The 17,388-nt window shown below is 17.1% G+C and overlaps 7 protein-coding genes across 7 annotated transcripts; 4 read left to right on the top strand and 3 right to left on the bottom strand.

Annotated features, from left to right (window-relative positions):
* Window positions 1-380: 380 nt before the first annotated feature.
* cgd5_4570 (hypothetical protein) lies at window positions 381-1,511 on the top strand (the record flags this gene model as incomplete). The annotated part of the gene is made up of 1 exon (XM_625305.1): window positions 381-1,511. The coding sequence occupies one exon, from the start codon at window positions 381-383 to the stop codon at window positions 1,509-1,511; it is 1,131 nt and encodes a 376-aa protein (XP_625305.1).
* A 248-nt stretch (window positions 1,512-1,759) lies between these two features.
* Window positions 1,760-3,091, bottom strand: cgd5_4560 (tryptophan synthase trpB of possible bacterial origin; the record flags this gene model as incomplete). The annotated part of the gene is made up of 1 exon (XM_625304.1): window positions 1,760-3,091. A coding segment is annotated over one exon (1,332 nt), but the record flags the coding sequence as incomplete, so codon positions are not given.
* A 3,409-nt stretch (window positions 3,092-6,500) lies between these two features.
* cgd5_4550 (hypothetical protein) lies at window positions 6,501-6,926 on the bottom strand (the record flags this gene model as incomplete). The annotated part of the gene is made up of 1 exon (XM_625303.1): window positions 6,501-6,926. The coding sequence occupies one exon, from the start codon at window positions 6,924-6,926 to the stop codon at window positions 6,501-6,503; it is 426 nt and encodes a 141-aa protein (XP_625303.1).
* A 910-nt stretch (window positions 6,927-7,836) lies between these two features.
* cgd5_4540 (asparagine synthetase A (AsnA) like protein) lies at window positions 7,837-8,868 on the top strand (the record flags this gene model as incomplete). Its single annotated transcript, XM_625302.1, has 1 exon — window positions 7,837-8,868. A coding segment is annotated over one exon (1,032 nt), but the record flags the coding sequence as incomplete, so codon positions are not given.
* Window positions 8,869-12,316: 3,448 nt separating this feature from the next.
* Window positions 12,317-13,135, top strand: cgd5_4530 (conserved hypothetical protein; the record flags this gene model as incomplete). The annotated part of the gene is made up of 1 exon (XM_625301.1): window positions 12,317-13,135. The coding sequence occupies one exon, from the start codon at window positions 12,317-12,319 to the stop codon at window positions 13,133-13,135; it is 819 nt and encodes a 272-aa protein (XP_625301.1).
* Window positions 13,136-13,145: 10 nt separating this feature from the next.
* Window positions 13,146-15,221, bottom strand: cgd5_4520 (GMP synthase; the record flags this gene model as incomplete). Its single annotated transcript, XM_625300.1, has 1 exon — window positions 13,146-15,221. A coding segment is annotated over one exon (2,076 nt), but the record flags the coding sequence as incomplete, so codon positions are not given.
* Window positions 15,222-15,564: 343 nt separating this feature from the next.
* cgd5_4510 (hypothetical protein) lies at window positions 15,565-16,353 on the top strand (the record flags this gene model as incomplete). Its single annotated transcript, XM_625299.1, has 1 exon — window positions 15,565-16,353. One exon carries the CDS (start codon window positions 15,565-15,567, stop codon window positions 16,351-16,353), a length of 789 nt encoding a protein of 262 aa, XP_625299.1.
* Window positions 16,354-17,388: the final 1,035 nt, after the last annotated feature.

The raw sequence follows: 17,388 nt of genomic DNA, 5'->3' as shown, positions 1-17,388 counted from the left end.
TAATAATAATAATAATAATTTTTTTTAATTCATTATTATTAATTATATTTTAATATTAAATATACACTATTCTTTTCTTTTTCTTTTTTTTTTCTTTAATAATTCAACTAGTTATAATTAATTATTAATTAGTTACCTAATACCAAACAAAGCGCCAATATTATTATCATTAATATTATTATATTTCTAGTGGATATAACTATTATAGAATTATAATGACATTTTAATTATTAAAAAAAAAAAATTATGCGAATCTTTAAATATTATTCCTTTTCTTTTTTTTTTAATTTATAACAATAATAATAGGTTTTATCATTAATAAGTATTATTCTATTACTCTTTTATATACAATAAAATAATAAATTATAGAAAAAAAAAATATGAAATTTCTAAAGTTTTTAAAGTATATCCCTTTACCCATATTTACTTTAATTATTCACACATTTTCTTTAAAAAGTGATAATGTAATAAAAAGTAATAATCTTGGTTTCAATCAATTTAATTTAAATTCAATTCTTGGAAATAATTATCCTGATGTTGAATTAACAATTGAACCTATTACAACTAGTTCTATTAAAAATGAATTTTCACAAACTGTTAATGGATTTAGTAAACTAAAGAAAAATACACAAAAATACAAAATTGGTAATTCTAATCATAGATATTATCTTGTGGCAATTGAATCTATTAATAAAAAATCTAGATTCCCATTCTATGGTACATTTATAACTCTTGTTTCTTGCGAAAATATTAATAGAATGATTACTTATGAACAAACAAATAAACAATTTGTAAACATTATTTTAAATTGTATTGGAAATGCTAATGTTAAATTTGATCATGGTAAACTTACTATTATTATTGAAAAAAATAAATATAGTAGTATTGAAGCAACTTCATATAAAATAAAAGATTTTCCTGCATTACCAAAATTTTTAACAAATTTTAGAGATGATTTATTTGCATTAAATTTTAAACATGAAGTTGATCAATCTTTTCATATATCTGTATATATTCCACAATATATTGGTTATATAAGTCTTGATTCACAATATTATTATGAAGTAACTTTTGATCAAAAATATGTTCATATTCCTTATTCCGATAAATATAGATATATTATTTTTGAATCTACTGATTATAATTATGCTATACCAATTCATAATGAATGTCATGCAAAAGTTAATGTTGAAGAAGGTATTATTGAAAATACTTGTGGTAGTTTAGAATATTTGTATGATATTAGAAATGGTTTATTATTTTATAAAGGTGTTGAATTATTAACTAGAAATATTGGTGGTTTAAGAGTAATAATTACTAATAATATGGAAAATTTAATTATTTTATCTAAAGAAACATTATATTATGTTGAACAATTATCGAAAAATAATGAAAAAAAACAAAAAGAAAAAAAAATTAGTCAAGTTAATCAACAAGAACAACTTAATAATAATGTAACAAGTGAAAAAAAAATTTTAAGAAAAGGTTTTGATCCATTTAATCAAAATTAAATAAAATTTAAAATAATATAATAATTATTTTATGAATTTAATCATATATTTTATTCAAATAATATAATATTAAATTCAATATTAACTTTTATTATTTATTTATATATTTGTTTTTATTATTATTATTATTATTATTATTATTATTATTGCTTTATTTTATTTTAATAGTTTTTTTTTTTTTTAATTTTATAATTTTCTTGATTAAATATATATTTTCTTGTAAAATTAATATTTTTATTTGATTAATATTAATTATTACCATATCCATAATTTTGTACAACAAAATCTAAATCTTTATCTCCTCTACCACTCAAATTTATTAAAATTTTCTTTCCTTTCATTTCTTTTGCTATTTTTAATACATATCCAATTGCATGACTTGATTCTATTGCTGGTATTATACCCTCTGTTCTACTTAATTCAAAAAATCCATTAATTGCTTCTTGATCTGTAATACAAACAGTTTTTGTACGACCAATACTATTTAAATATGCAATTTCTGGACCTACACTTGGATAATCTAAACCACTTGCTATACTATGTACTTTTGATGGATTTCCTTCTTCATCTTTTAACATTATTGAATTAAATCCATGCATTATTCCTTCACTACCATATGTTATACTTGCTGCATGTTCACCTATTTTATTTCCTTTACCTAATGGTTCAACACAAATTAATTCTACTTGTTTATCTGATATAAAACCACTAAATATACCCATTGCATTACTACCACCACCTACACATGCTGTAACAATATCTGGTAATATACCATCACCATTCATTTCTAAAAATTGTTCTCTTGATTCTATACCTACAATTGATTGAAAATCACGTACCATTTTTGGAAATGGATGTGGTCCTACTACTGAACCTATTGCATAAAATGTATTATCTATATCTTTTATATATGCTTCAAATGCTGAATCTACTGCTTCTTTTAATGTTTTATCACCAAATTCTACACATACTACTTTTGCACCTAATATTTTCATTCTAATTACATTTGGATATTCTTTTTTTACATCTACTTCTCCCATATGTATTTCACATTCTAAACCAAAATATGCTGCTGCTGTTGCTAATGCTACACCATGTTGTCCTGCTCCTGTTTCTGCTATTAATTTTTTTTTACCCATATATTTTGCTAATAATGCTTCTCCCATACAATGATTTAATTTATGTGCACCAGTATGATTTAAATCTTCTCTTTTTAAATATATTTCTGCACCACCATATTTTTTTGTCAAATTTTTTGCATAATATATTGGTGTTGGTCTTCCTTGAAATTCTTTTCTTATTTTTTTTAATTCATTAATAAAATCTTCACTTTTACTTATTTTATTATAAGCATCTTCTATTTCTTTCATTGCATTATTAATTACTTCAGGTACATATTTTCCACCATATTTACCAAAATAACCATTTGAATCTGGGAAATTATTTAAATAAGTATTATCTGTCATTATTTTAAAATAAGAAAAAAAAATAGTTTCAATTGTTTTTTTTTCTTCAAAAATAAAATGAAATAAATAAAATAAAATAAAATAAAAGAAATATAGAAATAGATTAAAATATTTTCATATATCAAATAGATAATATAAATCTAATTTATTTAAAATAATAATAATAATAAAGAAAAAAAGATAAAAAAGGAAAAAAACACTTAAAGGGGGAAAAAAATAAAATTCCCACTTAATGTGATTTATTATTATTATATATGATTAGCGGGATTGGCATTGAAATAATTTAGCATGCGCATAAAAAAAATAAAATATTAGTTATAATAAATATGATAAAAAATAAAAAATAGATTTAAATATTAAGAATAATAATATTATAATATAATTAATTATTTTTGTTATTTACAATTTTTTTTTTTTAAAATAAGAAAAAAGAAAGAAATAGAATAAATTAATAAAATATATTATTTTAACATATTACAATAAATGAAATTTGTATTACACATAAATAATATATTACACAAGAACATTACAATTCACTCACTAATTACAAAACAACATAACATAAAAAAACATAACACAACATAATACAATACATAATTCTTTTTTTTTTATTTTTTTTATTAAATTAATATTGTTCTTTACTTTTACACTTGTAATTAACAATAATACTTATTTCACAACACTTGAAACACTATTTATTCCACAAATATAATAATAATATTAATAATTATTATGTTTGATATTATTTAACCAATCACTTCTTTTTTTTTTTCTCTCTCTTTCCTTCTTTATTATGATTATTATTATTTATCTTGATTTAAACCACAAACAATACTTGATATATTCACATTTTTTTTTTAAATTTTTTTATTTCCTTTTATTAATAACATATTTTACACATTACTTGGTTTACAAAAAATAATATTTAATAATTATCCAATTAATAATAATAATGATAATAATAATAATAATAATAATAATAATAATAATAATAATAATAATAATAATAATATCTCATTATTGTACTATTATTAGAATAATACAAATAAGCTTGATATTATTGTATTATTATTATTTTATTTATTCCACAACAATAATTTACAATAACTCTTCATTACTCAAAAATATTACATAATATAAGTCATAAGAAACTATATGTTTTATTTTTTTTTTTATTTCCTCTATTTGTTATTTCCATAATTGATCATATACAATAATAATACACACATCAAACATAATAGTTTTTTTTTCTATTTTCCTTTTTTTTTTTTTTAAATTAAATAAATTAATTATTAAACTCATATCACATGTTATAATAATTTTGTACATTATTTGAAAAGATTGAGATAATAATCAAGATATAACCACATTAATAAATTAATATTTATTGAATTTTTTCCATTCATAATAAGAAATTATTTTCTTTATATAAATATTTAAATGATTTAAAAATCAATATTATTAATTTATATTTATAAACATTTATTTTTATTAATTAATTAATTTTACATAAATTAAAATATTTTACACCAAAACAAAACTTTTTTTTAATGATATATTTTTTTTTTATTTAAATTTAACACAAGCATATGTAGTATATTAGATAAATACATTCCACAACTTGAGCACTCATACTAATTGTAATATAATAATTCAATACTTTATCTAGAATATTAATTTGACTGAATTGATTTATAATTTACTACTAAAAATGCCAGTAAATTATTTTAATGGTAAATAAAAACTAATTACCTTCTGAATAAACAAATAATAAATATACATGTATTTGTTTTTTTTTTTTTTCAATTATCAATATAATAAATTATTCATATTCCCACATTACTCATTTCATTTATATTCATATTTACACTTACAAATCATCAATTGGTATGATATCACTATTATTATTATTATTATTATTATTATTATTATTATTAATTTGAATAATTTATTTTCTTATAAACCTGATTAATAGTTCTTGTAATCATTAGCAATATTCATATTCTTTAAGTTATTATTAGTCCTTTTGATGATTTTATAAACACATTTTACAATAGTTGTTTATTATAAAATATCATGAATTATTAATACTTGAGCAATATCCTATTTTTTATTTTTAATTAAAAAAAAAAAAAAAAAAAAAGGTTAAGATGGGGATAATAATAATAATAATATTTTTATGATTCTTTTCAATATGTATTTCACCGGCTTTCTTTTTTTTTTTTTTTGTTTTTTTGATTAAAAATATTGTTACTCAAGTATAATAATTAATTGAATAAAAAGTTTCTAAAGCATTATTATTTTTATTATTATTTAATTTACTCTTTCAACAACCATTATTTATATTGATATTAATACCAATATATTATATATTATACAAATATATTATTTAATTATTCATACATTTATATAATATAATATTGAAAAAAAAAAAATCTTAATAATGATGATGATTAAGTTATTATTTTGGAATTGAGTTTCAATAATTAAATCTCCACTAAATTTTGTAATACATAGATCGAAAAAAAATTAAGAATAGAAAATTTAAAAGAATAAGATATATTATGTATTTTAGATTAAGTATTATATATTATTACATAATTTTAATATACTTATTCTTTTTAATTTTATATTCCCACTATTTCATTATTCAAATAATATATCTTGAATCAATTAAATTATGTAATTTTGATTTATATTAAATTTATATAAATGATTATTGAAAAATAATATAAATAATCTATTTCACTCTTTATTCAGTCTTGTCGGCATGTATAATCTGTATATCTTTAAATATGCAAAAAAAAAAAATATTATAATAAATAAAATATTAGATCACAATTAAATTTATTAAAATTAAAAAAAAGAATATATATATAATATTAAACTTTCTCATTATTTTTATTTATTATTCCATATTATCTTTTTTTTTTTTTTTTTTATTATTATTGAATTATTTTTTATAAACTTTTATTAATTTTCAAGATCTTTTATTTATTTTTTTTATAATATACTAAAATAAATTATTATCATTATTATTATTATTATTTTTATTGAATATTAATTAATTGTTCAACTAATATAATTAGGAATTAAATAAATTTTTAATAATATATTATTAAAACATAATCCTATAATAATATTAGTTTTAACATAATATCGAAAATGTTTTAATTCATATTTATATTAGTAATATAATAAATTAATGCGTTTAATTTGATAAATAAAAATAATTTAAAAGAAGAAAAAAAAAAAAAAAAATGATATATTTGTGCATATGTACATAACTTTAAAAAAAAAAAAATTAATGAATAAAAGAAAGTAAAATATATTCAAATAAATTATTAATTTTTTTTAAATTTTTTTAAATTTTACTTCAGAAATATTAATAGTTTATAATAAATAATAATTATTAACAATAATTACTGTTTATTCATTTATAATTATTATTATCATATTATTTATGATAATAATTAATTTGTAATTTAAAACAAAATTATTCTTGTTTATTTGATTTTTATCATTATTCATTTATATAATAACCACCAACACAATTAGGTGTTTTATTACCACAAGGTGTTATACCATCATGACTAACTTTTGATTCATTATTTGTATCACTTTGATTATCAGTTATATAATAACCACCAACACAATTAGGTGTTTCATTACCACAAGGTGTTATACCATCATGACTAACTTTTGATTCATTATTTGTATCACTTTGATTATCAGTTATATAATAACCACCAACACAATTAGGTGTTTTATTACCACAAGCTGTTATACCATCATGATTATCTTTAGATTCATTATTTCCTCTTAATGATGATTTCAAAGTAATAAATGATGATTTAGATATTATTGAAAAGTATTGATTAATATCATGAATATTAATAATATTTATTAAAAATAGTGTGAATAATTTAATTAATGATAAAACCTTCATCTATTTTTTAAAAAATTATTAATTGCAATATTTAGATTCAATAAAATAACTTGAAATTTTTTTTAAAAAAAAAGAAAAAAAAAACTTATTTTTAATAAATAATAATAAATTGTAAATGAAATAAAAATAATGATACAATTATTAATAATATAAAACAAAAAAAAAATAAAAATAAACAATTTCGTGTTATATGCACTTGGATTATTTTATTTCCCACCAAAAAAAAAAATTTTATAATATTTTTTTCCCACCTAAAATAATAAATTCATTTTTTTTTTTTTTTTTTTATTATTACTTATATCAAATTGTTGAAAAAGATTTTTTTTTTTAATGATATTTAATAATCAATATTAATTTTATTTATCTTTCTTTCTTTATTTTTCTTGATTAATAATAACATCGTTAAAAAAAAATAAAATAAAAATAGAAAAATATTGATAATAATAATAATAATAATAATAATAATAATAATTAATAAATAAATGAATACAAGATAATTATTATTTTAAGATTAATTAATTAACATAATTAATCATTAATTTATTAAATTTGTGATTATAATTAATGATTTTAAATAAATTATTATAAATATATAGTTAATGATAAATAAATTTTATAAATATGATATTTAAAACATATAATAAATGAAAAATATTATATTCAAAAAAGAAAAAAAAAATAATGTAATAATATTATTCCTTGTTATTCAATATTAAAAGTTTAGAAATAATAATCAGTTTTTTAAAAATAAAATAATAATAATAATAATATCAACATCAATTATTAATAAATAATTCTATTAATTAGCGGGACTTGGAAGAAATCATGAATTTATTAAAAAAAAAAAAAAGAGAAAGAAAAAAGCAGAAATTAAAAATAATTAAATAAAAGTAACTAAATAAGATAATAAAATAATATTATTATTATTAAAATGGAAGTTAAAAAACAAAGCCAATTTAAAACAGTATTAGCAGATATTGAATTTATTAAAATAACATTTCAACAATTACTAAAAGAATCATTAGATTTGATTCGTATTTCAGCACCTTTATTTCTTGAAAAAGAATCAGGTTTAAATGATGATTTATCTGGTTATGAAGAAAAAGTATCATTTACATTTAACAATAAAGTATTAGAAATAGTACAATCATTAGCAAAATGGAAAAGATATGCATTAAAAAAATATGAATTAAATGGTTTATATGCAGATATGAATGCAATACGTAAATCAGAAGAATTAGATAATTTACATTCAATATATGTAGATCAATGGGATTGGGAAATGGTAATAGATACAAATAAAGGTAAAACAAAAGATGAAATATTAGTAGATATAGCAAGAATAATACATAATAATATATATAATTTAGAAAGATTATATTGGAATATGAAAAAAGAAAAACAAGATATAGTAAATATACCAAATGAAAATGAAATGATAAAAAAAGAATTATATATAATATCATCTGAAGAATTATTAAATATGTATCCAAATCTATCAAGTAATGATAGAGAAAGAGAAATATGTAAAAAATATGGATCAGTATTTATTAAACAAATAGGTAAAAAATTAAGTAATAATACAGTGCATGATTTACGTGCACCAGATTATGATGATTGGGAATATAATGGTGATTTAATATATTGGAGTAATATTTTAAATGGTCCAATTGAATTAAGTTCAATGGGTGTACGTGTAAATAAAGAATCATTAATAAAACAATTAGAGATATGTAATTCTACTGAAAGATTAAAATTACCATATTGTAAGATGTTATTAAATAATGAATTACCAGAAACAATAGGTGGTGGAATAGGACAAAGTCGTTTATGTATGTTAATATTAAGAAAAGAGCATATATCACAAGTACAATGTAGTTATTGGGATGAAAAGGGGGATTATCGAAGATACTTTATAATATTTTTAAAAAAAATTTTATAATATTTTATTTTAATAAAATAAATAATTTATTTTGATAATTGTTAATTATTAWTAAKATRAAAAGTGGGAGRAAWAAAGWWAAAGRAAAGRGRRRYCMMWTTTTTTTRAATTAWATTATATAKGTAAAWATATCCTKTAGAKRCGAWTTATTTYTAAAATTCATTTTAAACAARTTTTTATGGTTGAAAAWAAMCTTAATWAATGAAAAATTAAGGTATTWAWAAGKTAGTKATWGATKAWTATKAGTKGKKCATWRTTATTAAAGRAAATAATAWTAATMWTGMTRKAMCGAKAKYYRTARTWTTGTTATAATTTTGGTTAGKAATTTTTGAGKGTKTKTKWTTTAAWTTTTTTTTTTCTTTTTTKCAAGTTTTWATTTGATTKCTTTTTTCCTTCAAWTTTKAGTATWCTTYCKTTCTTTTTKTTKTTATWACTTTKATTTCKTCTTTTTTTTTTTTAATTTTTTTKTACTTTTCTTTKTTTTTTAACTTTTTTTTTAATTTGATTTTTATTTACTATGATGCTTTAATATTCAATAATATTAGAATATATTTCAAACTTGATCATTATTGAAAATATTTATTTATGATTATTATTGAATACATATTGATGATTTGAATTCATATCTTTATTATTTAAAAAAAAAAAAATAGAAGAAATAAAAACCAATAATATTTAATCAAAAAACATAAGAATTTTATCCATTAATATTTGAAATATCCATTCATAATTCCATAATATTAACATAAAATTAGTATTTATTACATATTAATTGTTAAAAATGAAAACCAATTTCATTTCTGAACTAAATAATATATTTTATTTTAAATATATTCCAATCATTATTTCACATTTCTATTTTTTACCAAATATTATTAAATGATCCATAATATTGAAATATTACCATATTATTATTGATTTAATATTTTTTTCAAGAGTTCTGAAGAAAAAAAAAATGAAATAAAATGAATAAATGAGAATAAAAAAAAAAAGAATAATATTATTAATAATATTAATAATATGAAATAATATTTAAAATAATAACATTAATAATAAGAAATGACAATAAAATAATAATAATAATAATAATAATAATAATAATAATAATAATAATGATAACAATAATAAATGATTAAAAACAATATTATTAAATTAATAATAACAATAATAATGAAAAATGGTAATAAGAATAATAAAAAATAATAATAATATTAATAATATGAAATAACACTTAAAATAATACGAATAATAATAATAATATAATAACAGGAATAGGAATAATAAGAGTATTAGGAATATTAAGAGCAATAATAAGAATAATAATTATAAAAATAATAATATACTTAGTAATTCATAAATATCAGTATTAATAAATCAAAAATATTGATGATCAATATTTTATTTTATTAATAAGTATTGTTATTTTTTAAAATAATTTATTGTTAAACAATAATAATATTTTAAAAAATTGACAATATTTTTTTTCTGATGTTATTACTATTAATTATTATTATTATTATTATTATTATTATTATTATTATTATTATTATTATTATTATTACCATTTCTCATTATTATTATTATTATTATTATTATTATTATTATTATTATCATTATTACTATCATTATTATTATTATTATTATTATTATTATTATTCTTATTACCATTTTTCATTATTATTGTTATTATTAATTTAATAATATTGTTTTTAATCATTTATTATTGTTATCATTATTATTATTATTATTATTATTATTATTATTATTACTATCATTATCATTAATTCTTTAATAAACATTGCTTTTAATATTAATATTACTATTACTATTATCATTATTTCATTATTATTACTTTATTGATAATATTGTTATTTCTTCTTTTTTTTTTTTTATTCTCATTCATTCATTCTGATCTTTTAAAAATATTTGAAATAAATATTAATATATTGAATATATATATAATTTGCAAGTATATATATACATATTAATAATATATTTGATATATATATATATATATATATATCAATTATTATATTGCATACACATTAATTATTATTTATTTCAAATATTATTTAAAAAAAAACATATTGTTAATATTAAGTTGTTGTTACTCACTCATGAAATATTTTTGTTTTAAAATTTAATCAAATTTTTAATTCACCATTTTAAATGTTGAATACTATTAATTATTAAAAGGAAATTATAAAAATTATTAATGAGTTGTAATAACAATAACGGGATGTTTTTATTTTTGATTATTATATATAGCCATCAACTAAATTCTTTTCAAATATATTCTTCCAGTAACTTATTATTCAATCAAAAAAAAAAAAAAAGAAAACATTTTTTTTTCTTTCTTTCTTTTAATAAATAATAAATTAAATTATGTAATACTGATTTATATTAGTATGATCTTAAGCTAGATAAAAGTGATATAATTAATTAATTAATTAATTGATTCAGTCTTGTCGGCATGCAAAATCTATCTATATATATTTATTTTATATCTTAAATTGCATGAATCGATATTTCAAGAATTTAAAGATAAGATCATAAAATAATTTTATTATAATTTTTTACAAAAAATATATTTATATATATATATATATATATATATATTAAATTTATATATCTACAACTATAATATTCATTGATATTAAATATTTAATTTACCATTTTTTTTAATTATATTTATTTAATATTTTTATTTTTATTTTTTATTATTTTTCGAGATCTTTTTTTTTTTCTTATAATTTTTTCATAGTAAAAAAAAAATTAATAATAAGATCTATTATATAAACAAATATACTGAAAAATATTATAGTTATTTTTTTCTAATTTTTATTATTAATTAAATATTATTGTTAATCATATAATTTATAAATGTTTTTTTTTTTCTTTCTTTTTAATTCCAAATTTAATAACTTGACTTAAACTATTAAAAAAAAAAAAAGAAAAGACAAAAAAGAATATATATTTTATTTTAAATCATGAATATTATTAATAATTATTTCATTTTAAGTTTTAATTAAGAAAGGTGCATTAGAAAAAAAAAAATTGAGGGGGGTGTGAGAAAAAAATTAAGGGTGGTGCGAAAAAGAATTGAAGGGGTGTCTGTGAGAAAAAAAAATTCAATGATTTTCAAATTATTAGGACAAATTTTTAAATGATGTAATTTTAATAATGAATTAAAATGTATATGGCGGGTTATTATTAAAAATAATATTTTATTCTATTATTTTTACTTGTAATAATATTCATTAATTTAAATAAATGTTTTGTTTTATTAAATAAATTATAAAAATTCTCGAGCAAAATATAATCACGTTTAATAATTAAAATAAATTTAATTTAAATAAAATATTTAATTTATATATATAAGTATTTTTAAATTTTTTTCATAATTGTATTCAAATTTTAAAAAATAATTTAATTAGCAATATTCATAATGAAATTAGAACTTTTATTCATCTTTTCCATAATTATTTTAATAAATAACAAATCAAATTCTTCTAGAAATGGATTAATGAATTTTTCATTATTATATATAGTGAATAACTCAACATCTAATGATGCAGAATATTATAAAAAATATAATATTTCAGCTAATATACCAAGGAAATTTATGTCTATTCATCCATTAGAAATGTATCCACAAATTAGAAAAAATGAGCATTTATATAAACATTCAAAAACAAGTTTGGCGGCAGATTGTTACAAATTAATACCTGAATATTCAATTATATTAGGTTTAATGGAAGAATACAAATCCTATTTAAATTTTCTTATGAGAGTTGCATGTGGTGATGATGATGGATATCATGATGGAACAGGTTGTGGTGATGCAAATTATTTAGCAAACACTTTATTAAAAGATAGAATAAAATTATTAAGAAATGAAAGAAATAAAAAATTAAGAGAATGTTTTAAATTAGAATTAGAATTAATATCGTTAAATTATATATATTTTCAAGAAGGTGATTACGTTTGGAAGAATGGAAAGAAAATAGCAGACTATGATATGACTGAAATAGAAAGATCATTTATAAGAAAAATAATTACTGAATATGAGAAATTATTATCAATTAGATTAATATCTTATGAATTATATTGTGTTTCAAAATCCAATTCAAAAGAATTAATCGATTGTAAACGCTTAGAATCAGAAGGCAATACATTATCAAAGGTACTTAAATATATTTCAAGTGAATATTTAGAAAAAAGATTGGATTTAAATAAATTCGAAAATTTATTTTTTATACTTTAATCATGTATTATTATTCCCAGCCAAATGTTGCTGGTGGTTTATTTGTTACATCAAAATATATTGCATCAACAAAATTTAATAATGAAATTTTTTGAATAATTATTTCAAGTAAATCTTTTGGAAAGAAAGCAAAGCGAGCAGTCATAACATCTTCAGAACATACAGGACGTAAAACAAAACTTGCTTTTTCTGGATTACTTGCATATGGTAAATGTATTGTTAAATGTTGAAAAATTTGATTATACCAACCAAAATTATTTAATTCATTAATAACAATATTATCAACTTCTCTTAATTGATCAAGACGATATTTATCACAATAAACTTGTTGTAATTTCATATCAGTTAAATTTACTTGTGGATTTTGATATAATTGTATACAAGTACGATTAATAAAATTTGTATGATTAGTAATATAACTAGAAATTTCTTCAATATAATCTCTATTATTAGGAAAATTAAAAAAACCATTTGATAAAGAATAATTATCATAAATTAATATTGCAGGAAATTTATATGTTCTAAAATCACCTTGTACACCAACAGAACGTATAGGAAGTATATAATTATATTTAATATGATTATTGTTATTAATATTATTATTATTATTATTATTATTATTATTATTATTATTATTATTATTATTAATTGTATTAATAATTTGATTTAATTCTTTTTCTGCTGATTGATATTCATTATTATCATTTTCATTCCATGATTTACCATCATAACAAATTACATTAATAGATAATCCAGGTCCTGGAAATGGATGACGCATAATAAGTTCATCATTAAGACCAATTTTTTTTCCAATCATACGAACTTCATCTTTATATAATTCACGTAAAGGTTCAATAATAAGTCCTTTTTTTATTAAATCATAAATCATATCAACACGATTATGATGTGTTTTAATAGTATTTGAATTTTTTGTACCACCAGATTCAATAATATCAGGATATAATGTACCTTGTGCTAATAACCAATTATTTGGATCAAAATTTTGTTCTTGAATAAAAATATTTTTAATATTAATAAAATGTTCACCAATAGCCATACGTTTTTTTTGTGGATCAGTAATATTTTTAATAATATTTAAAAAACTATTAGAATAATCTTTAATAATAAAATTTTTAAAACCAAATTTATGATATAATAATTCAATATTTTTAGATTCATTTTTACGCATAAAACCATTATCAATATGTAAACCAAGAACTTTATCTTGTCCAAGTGCTTTATTTAATAATGCAAATGTAACAGTAGAATCAACACCACCACTTAAAAATAAAAGAACATTTTTATTATTTTTATTATTGTTATTATTTTTATTATCATTATCATTGTTATTATTATCATTGTTATTATTATTATTATTATTATTATTATTATTGTTGTCATTATTAATATCATTACTTTTATTATATTGTATTTTTATATCATTTAATATATGATTTAATACAAAATCTTGACTCCAATTTTTTTCCATATTACAATATTGTGCAAAATTATTAAAAATAATATTACCACAAGGTGTATCATTAACTTCACAATGAAATTGTAATGAAAATCTTTTTTTTTCAAGATTTTGTAATGCAGCATATTTACAATTAATAGTACTAGCAATTAATTGAAAATCATTACCAGGTATAATAATTTCATCTTGATGACTCATCCATACTTGTTGTTGAGAATTATTATCAAGATTTTGAAAAATAGGTGAATAAATATTATTATTAATATTTAAAGTAGCATAACCAAATTCACCAATAGGTGCTTTATGTACTTGACCACCATAACCAATATTAACAATATAATGTCCATAACATAATCCTAAAATTGGTATATTAAGATTTAAAATATCATTATTAAATTCTGGAATATTATCATCATAAACACTAGAAGGTCCACCAGAAAAAACAATACCTTTAGCATTATTAAAAGTATTTAAATTGGTTGAAGGTAATGCAATTTCAGAATAATAACCAAGTGCACGAAATCTTTTAGCAATTAAATGTGAATATTGGCTTCCAAAATCAAGTATAATAATTTTTGAATTTATCATAATAAATATATTAAATAATGATTATAATAATAATAATAAAGAAGAAGAAGAAGAAGAAGAATAATTAATTAATTAATTAATTAATTAATTAATTTTAAAAGAAAAAAATAATAATAATAAAATAGAAAAGATAAAATAAAAAAAAAAAAAAGAAAAAAAAAAAGATCTTAATTTGACATTATCTTATAAAATTAATAAAAATAAAATAAATAAAATGTCTTAATATTACCGCATAAAATAATTATAAAGAAAAATAAATGATCTTAAATTGACATTAAAAATAAATTATTTTGTATTATTATAAAAAAAAAAAAAAAAATTTTAGATAAATTATTACCAGTAATATTAATATTATAAAATAAAGATGAATTTTATTAATTATTTAATATTATTACTATTATTTAAATACACATATGGATTAACTTTTTTTGACATCTTTTATCCTCCTGATAGTCATCATATAACATTTTATGAAGGACATTTTGTTCCATATGATATTAATAATAATACTATGAATGGTACTGATAATAATAATTACCTTGTTGCAATTACACAAGGTAATGAATTATTAACATTTCCATTTTTAAATAAATATAATATTACTTTAAATTGTAATAAAGCAGACCCTCATCCATTTAATATTGAAGCTGGTCTCCGCAAGTTCATAATTAAAAAAAGTGATTTTGATGTATTAAGAATAATATTTTATAATAATATTAATAAAAATTTTCTTCTAGGAAAGATATTTTGTGCTTCAAAATTAATACTTGATGTAGAAAATAATAAGTTTAGAATAACTCCAATAACTAATGATGTAGATCGTCCTTCTATTCCAGCTTTTTCACTAGTTGCAAAATATTATTCTTATCAATTAAAAGAAATACCAGAATTACCAAAATATTTAAGAGATTTTGATGAAAAAATAATAAAATCAGAAGATATAATAAATTTTGTAAAAGAACAAGAACCAGAATATATTGATAATTTAAATAATAAAATAATATTTAAAGAATTTTATAATAATGAAGAAAAATTGACCAGCTATAAAAATGATTTACATAAAGATAAAATTTTTTTTGTAATATTTGAATATAATGATGATATTAATAATAATCATTATTATATTGGTGTACCATTGCAAAAAAAATTGTAAATGTACAATAATTAATAATGTAATAATAGATTATGAATGTGAAAAAATATCATATCAATATAATGTTGAGAAATATTTATTAAATATAAATGGTATTGAATATTTAACAAAAAATTTATTTGGTATGAAAGTATTAATAAATGATTTATTAGAAAAATTACGTATAGATATAAATAATAGTATAAGTAATGAAGAAAATTATCGAAATAAATCAAATGAAGAAGTAAAATTATTAAGATGATGATATAATTCTTTTTTAAGAGAAGAATAGATTTATGTGGGTTTGTTTAAATTTCTTTAATCAATTTAAGTAGGAAATAATAATTGCATGAGAAAAAAATGTGTATGAGGATTTTGTTTGAATAAATGAAAAAAAAAACTTGAGTATAAAATAATAATTGCTTGAAAGAAGATTTATCAGAGTTTATTTTATTTAAATACTTAAGTTTGAGATGATAATAATGATGATGATTTTTATTACGATTATCTTATAAAAGAAAATTTAAATGGGATTTTTATTAATGAAATAAATTAAGTAAATTTATGATAATATAATTACTTAATATATTTATTAATATTGGAGTTGGTGGTGTTTTTAATTGGTTGAATTTTTTAAATAAGTTTTTAATGACAACTATTTGAAAATTGAATGTGGGTTTTTTGATTTGTAAAAAAAGAAAAATTTTGTTTTTAAAAGTGATAAAACTAATTAATTATTTAGTTGTTTAAAATAGTACTAATAATTATTATGTTTAAGAAATAATTAATATTTGTACTTTTATTTTTCTATTTACTATTATTATTGTTATTATTATTTTTAATATTAGTATTAACCTGTAATTATTTCTATTATCATTATAATTATTAACATTATTAAATCCTATTATTAATAATAATGCTATAACTATTAATCCTATTATCAATGTATTATCTAATAGTTATTCTTATATTTTTTTTTTTTTTTTCTTTAAAATCAAAATTATATAAGAAATTTATCTATTTATTTATTAAAAGAATTAATTAATTGATTTTAAA

This window comes from Cryptosporidium parvum, chromosome 5, assembly GCF_000165345.1.
Source record: "Cryptosporidium parvum Iowa II chromosome 5, whole genome shotgun sequence".
In the NCBI taxonomy this organism is placed as follows: domain Eukaryota; phylum Apicomplexa; class Conoidasida; order Eucoccidiorida; family Cryptosporidiidae; genus Cryptosporidium; species Cryptosporidium parvum.
The sequence above is the reverse complement of the archived record's forward strand: the minus strand, read 5'-3'. Positions and strand labels throughout refer to the sequence as shown.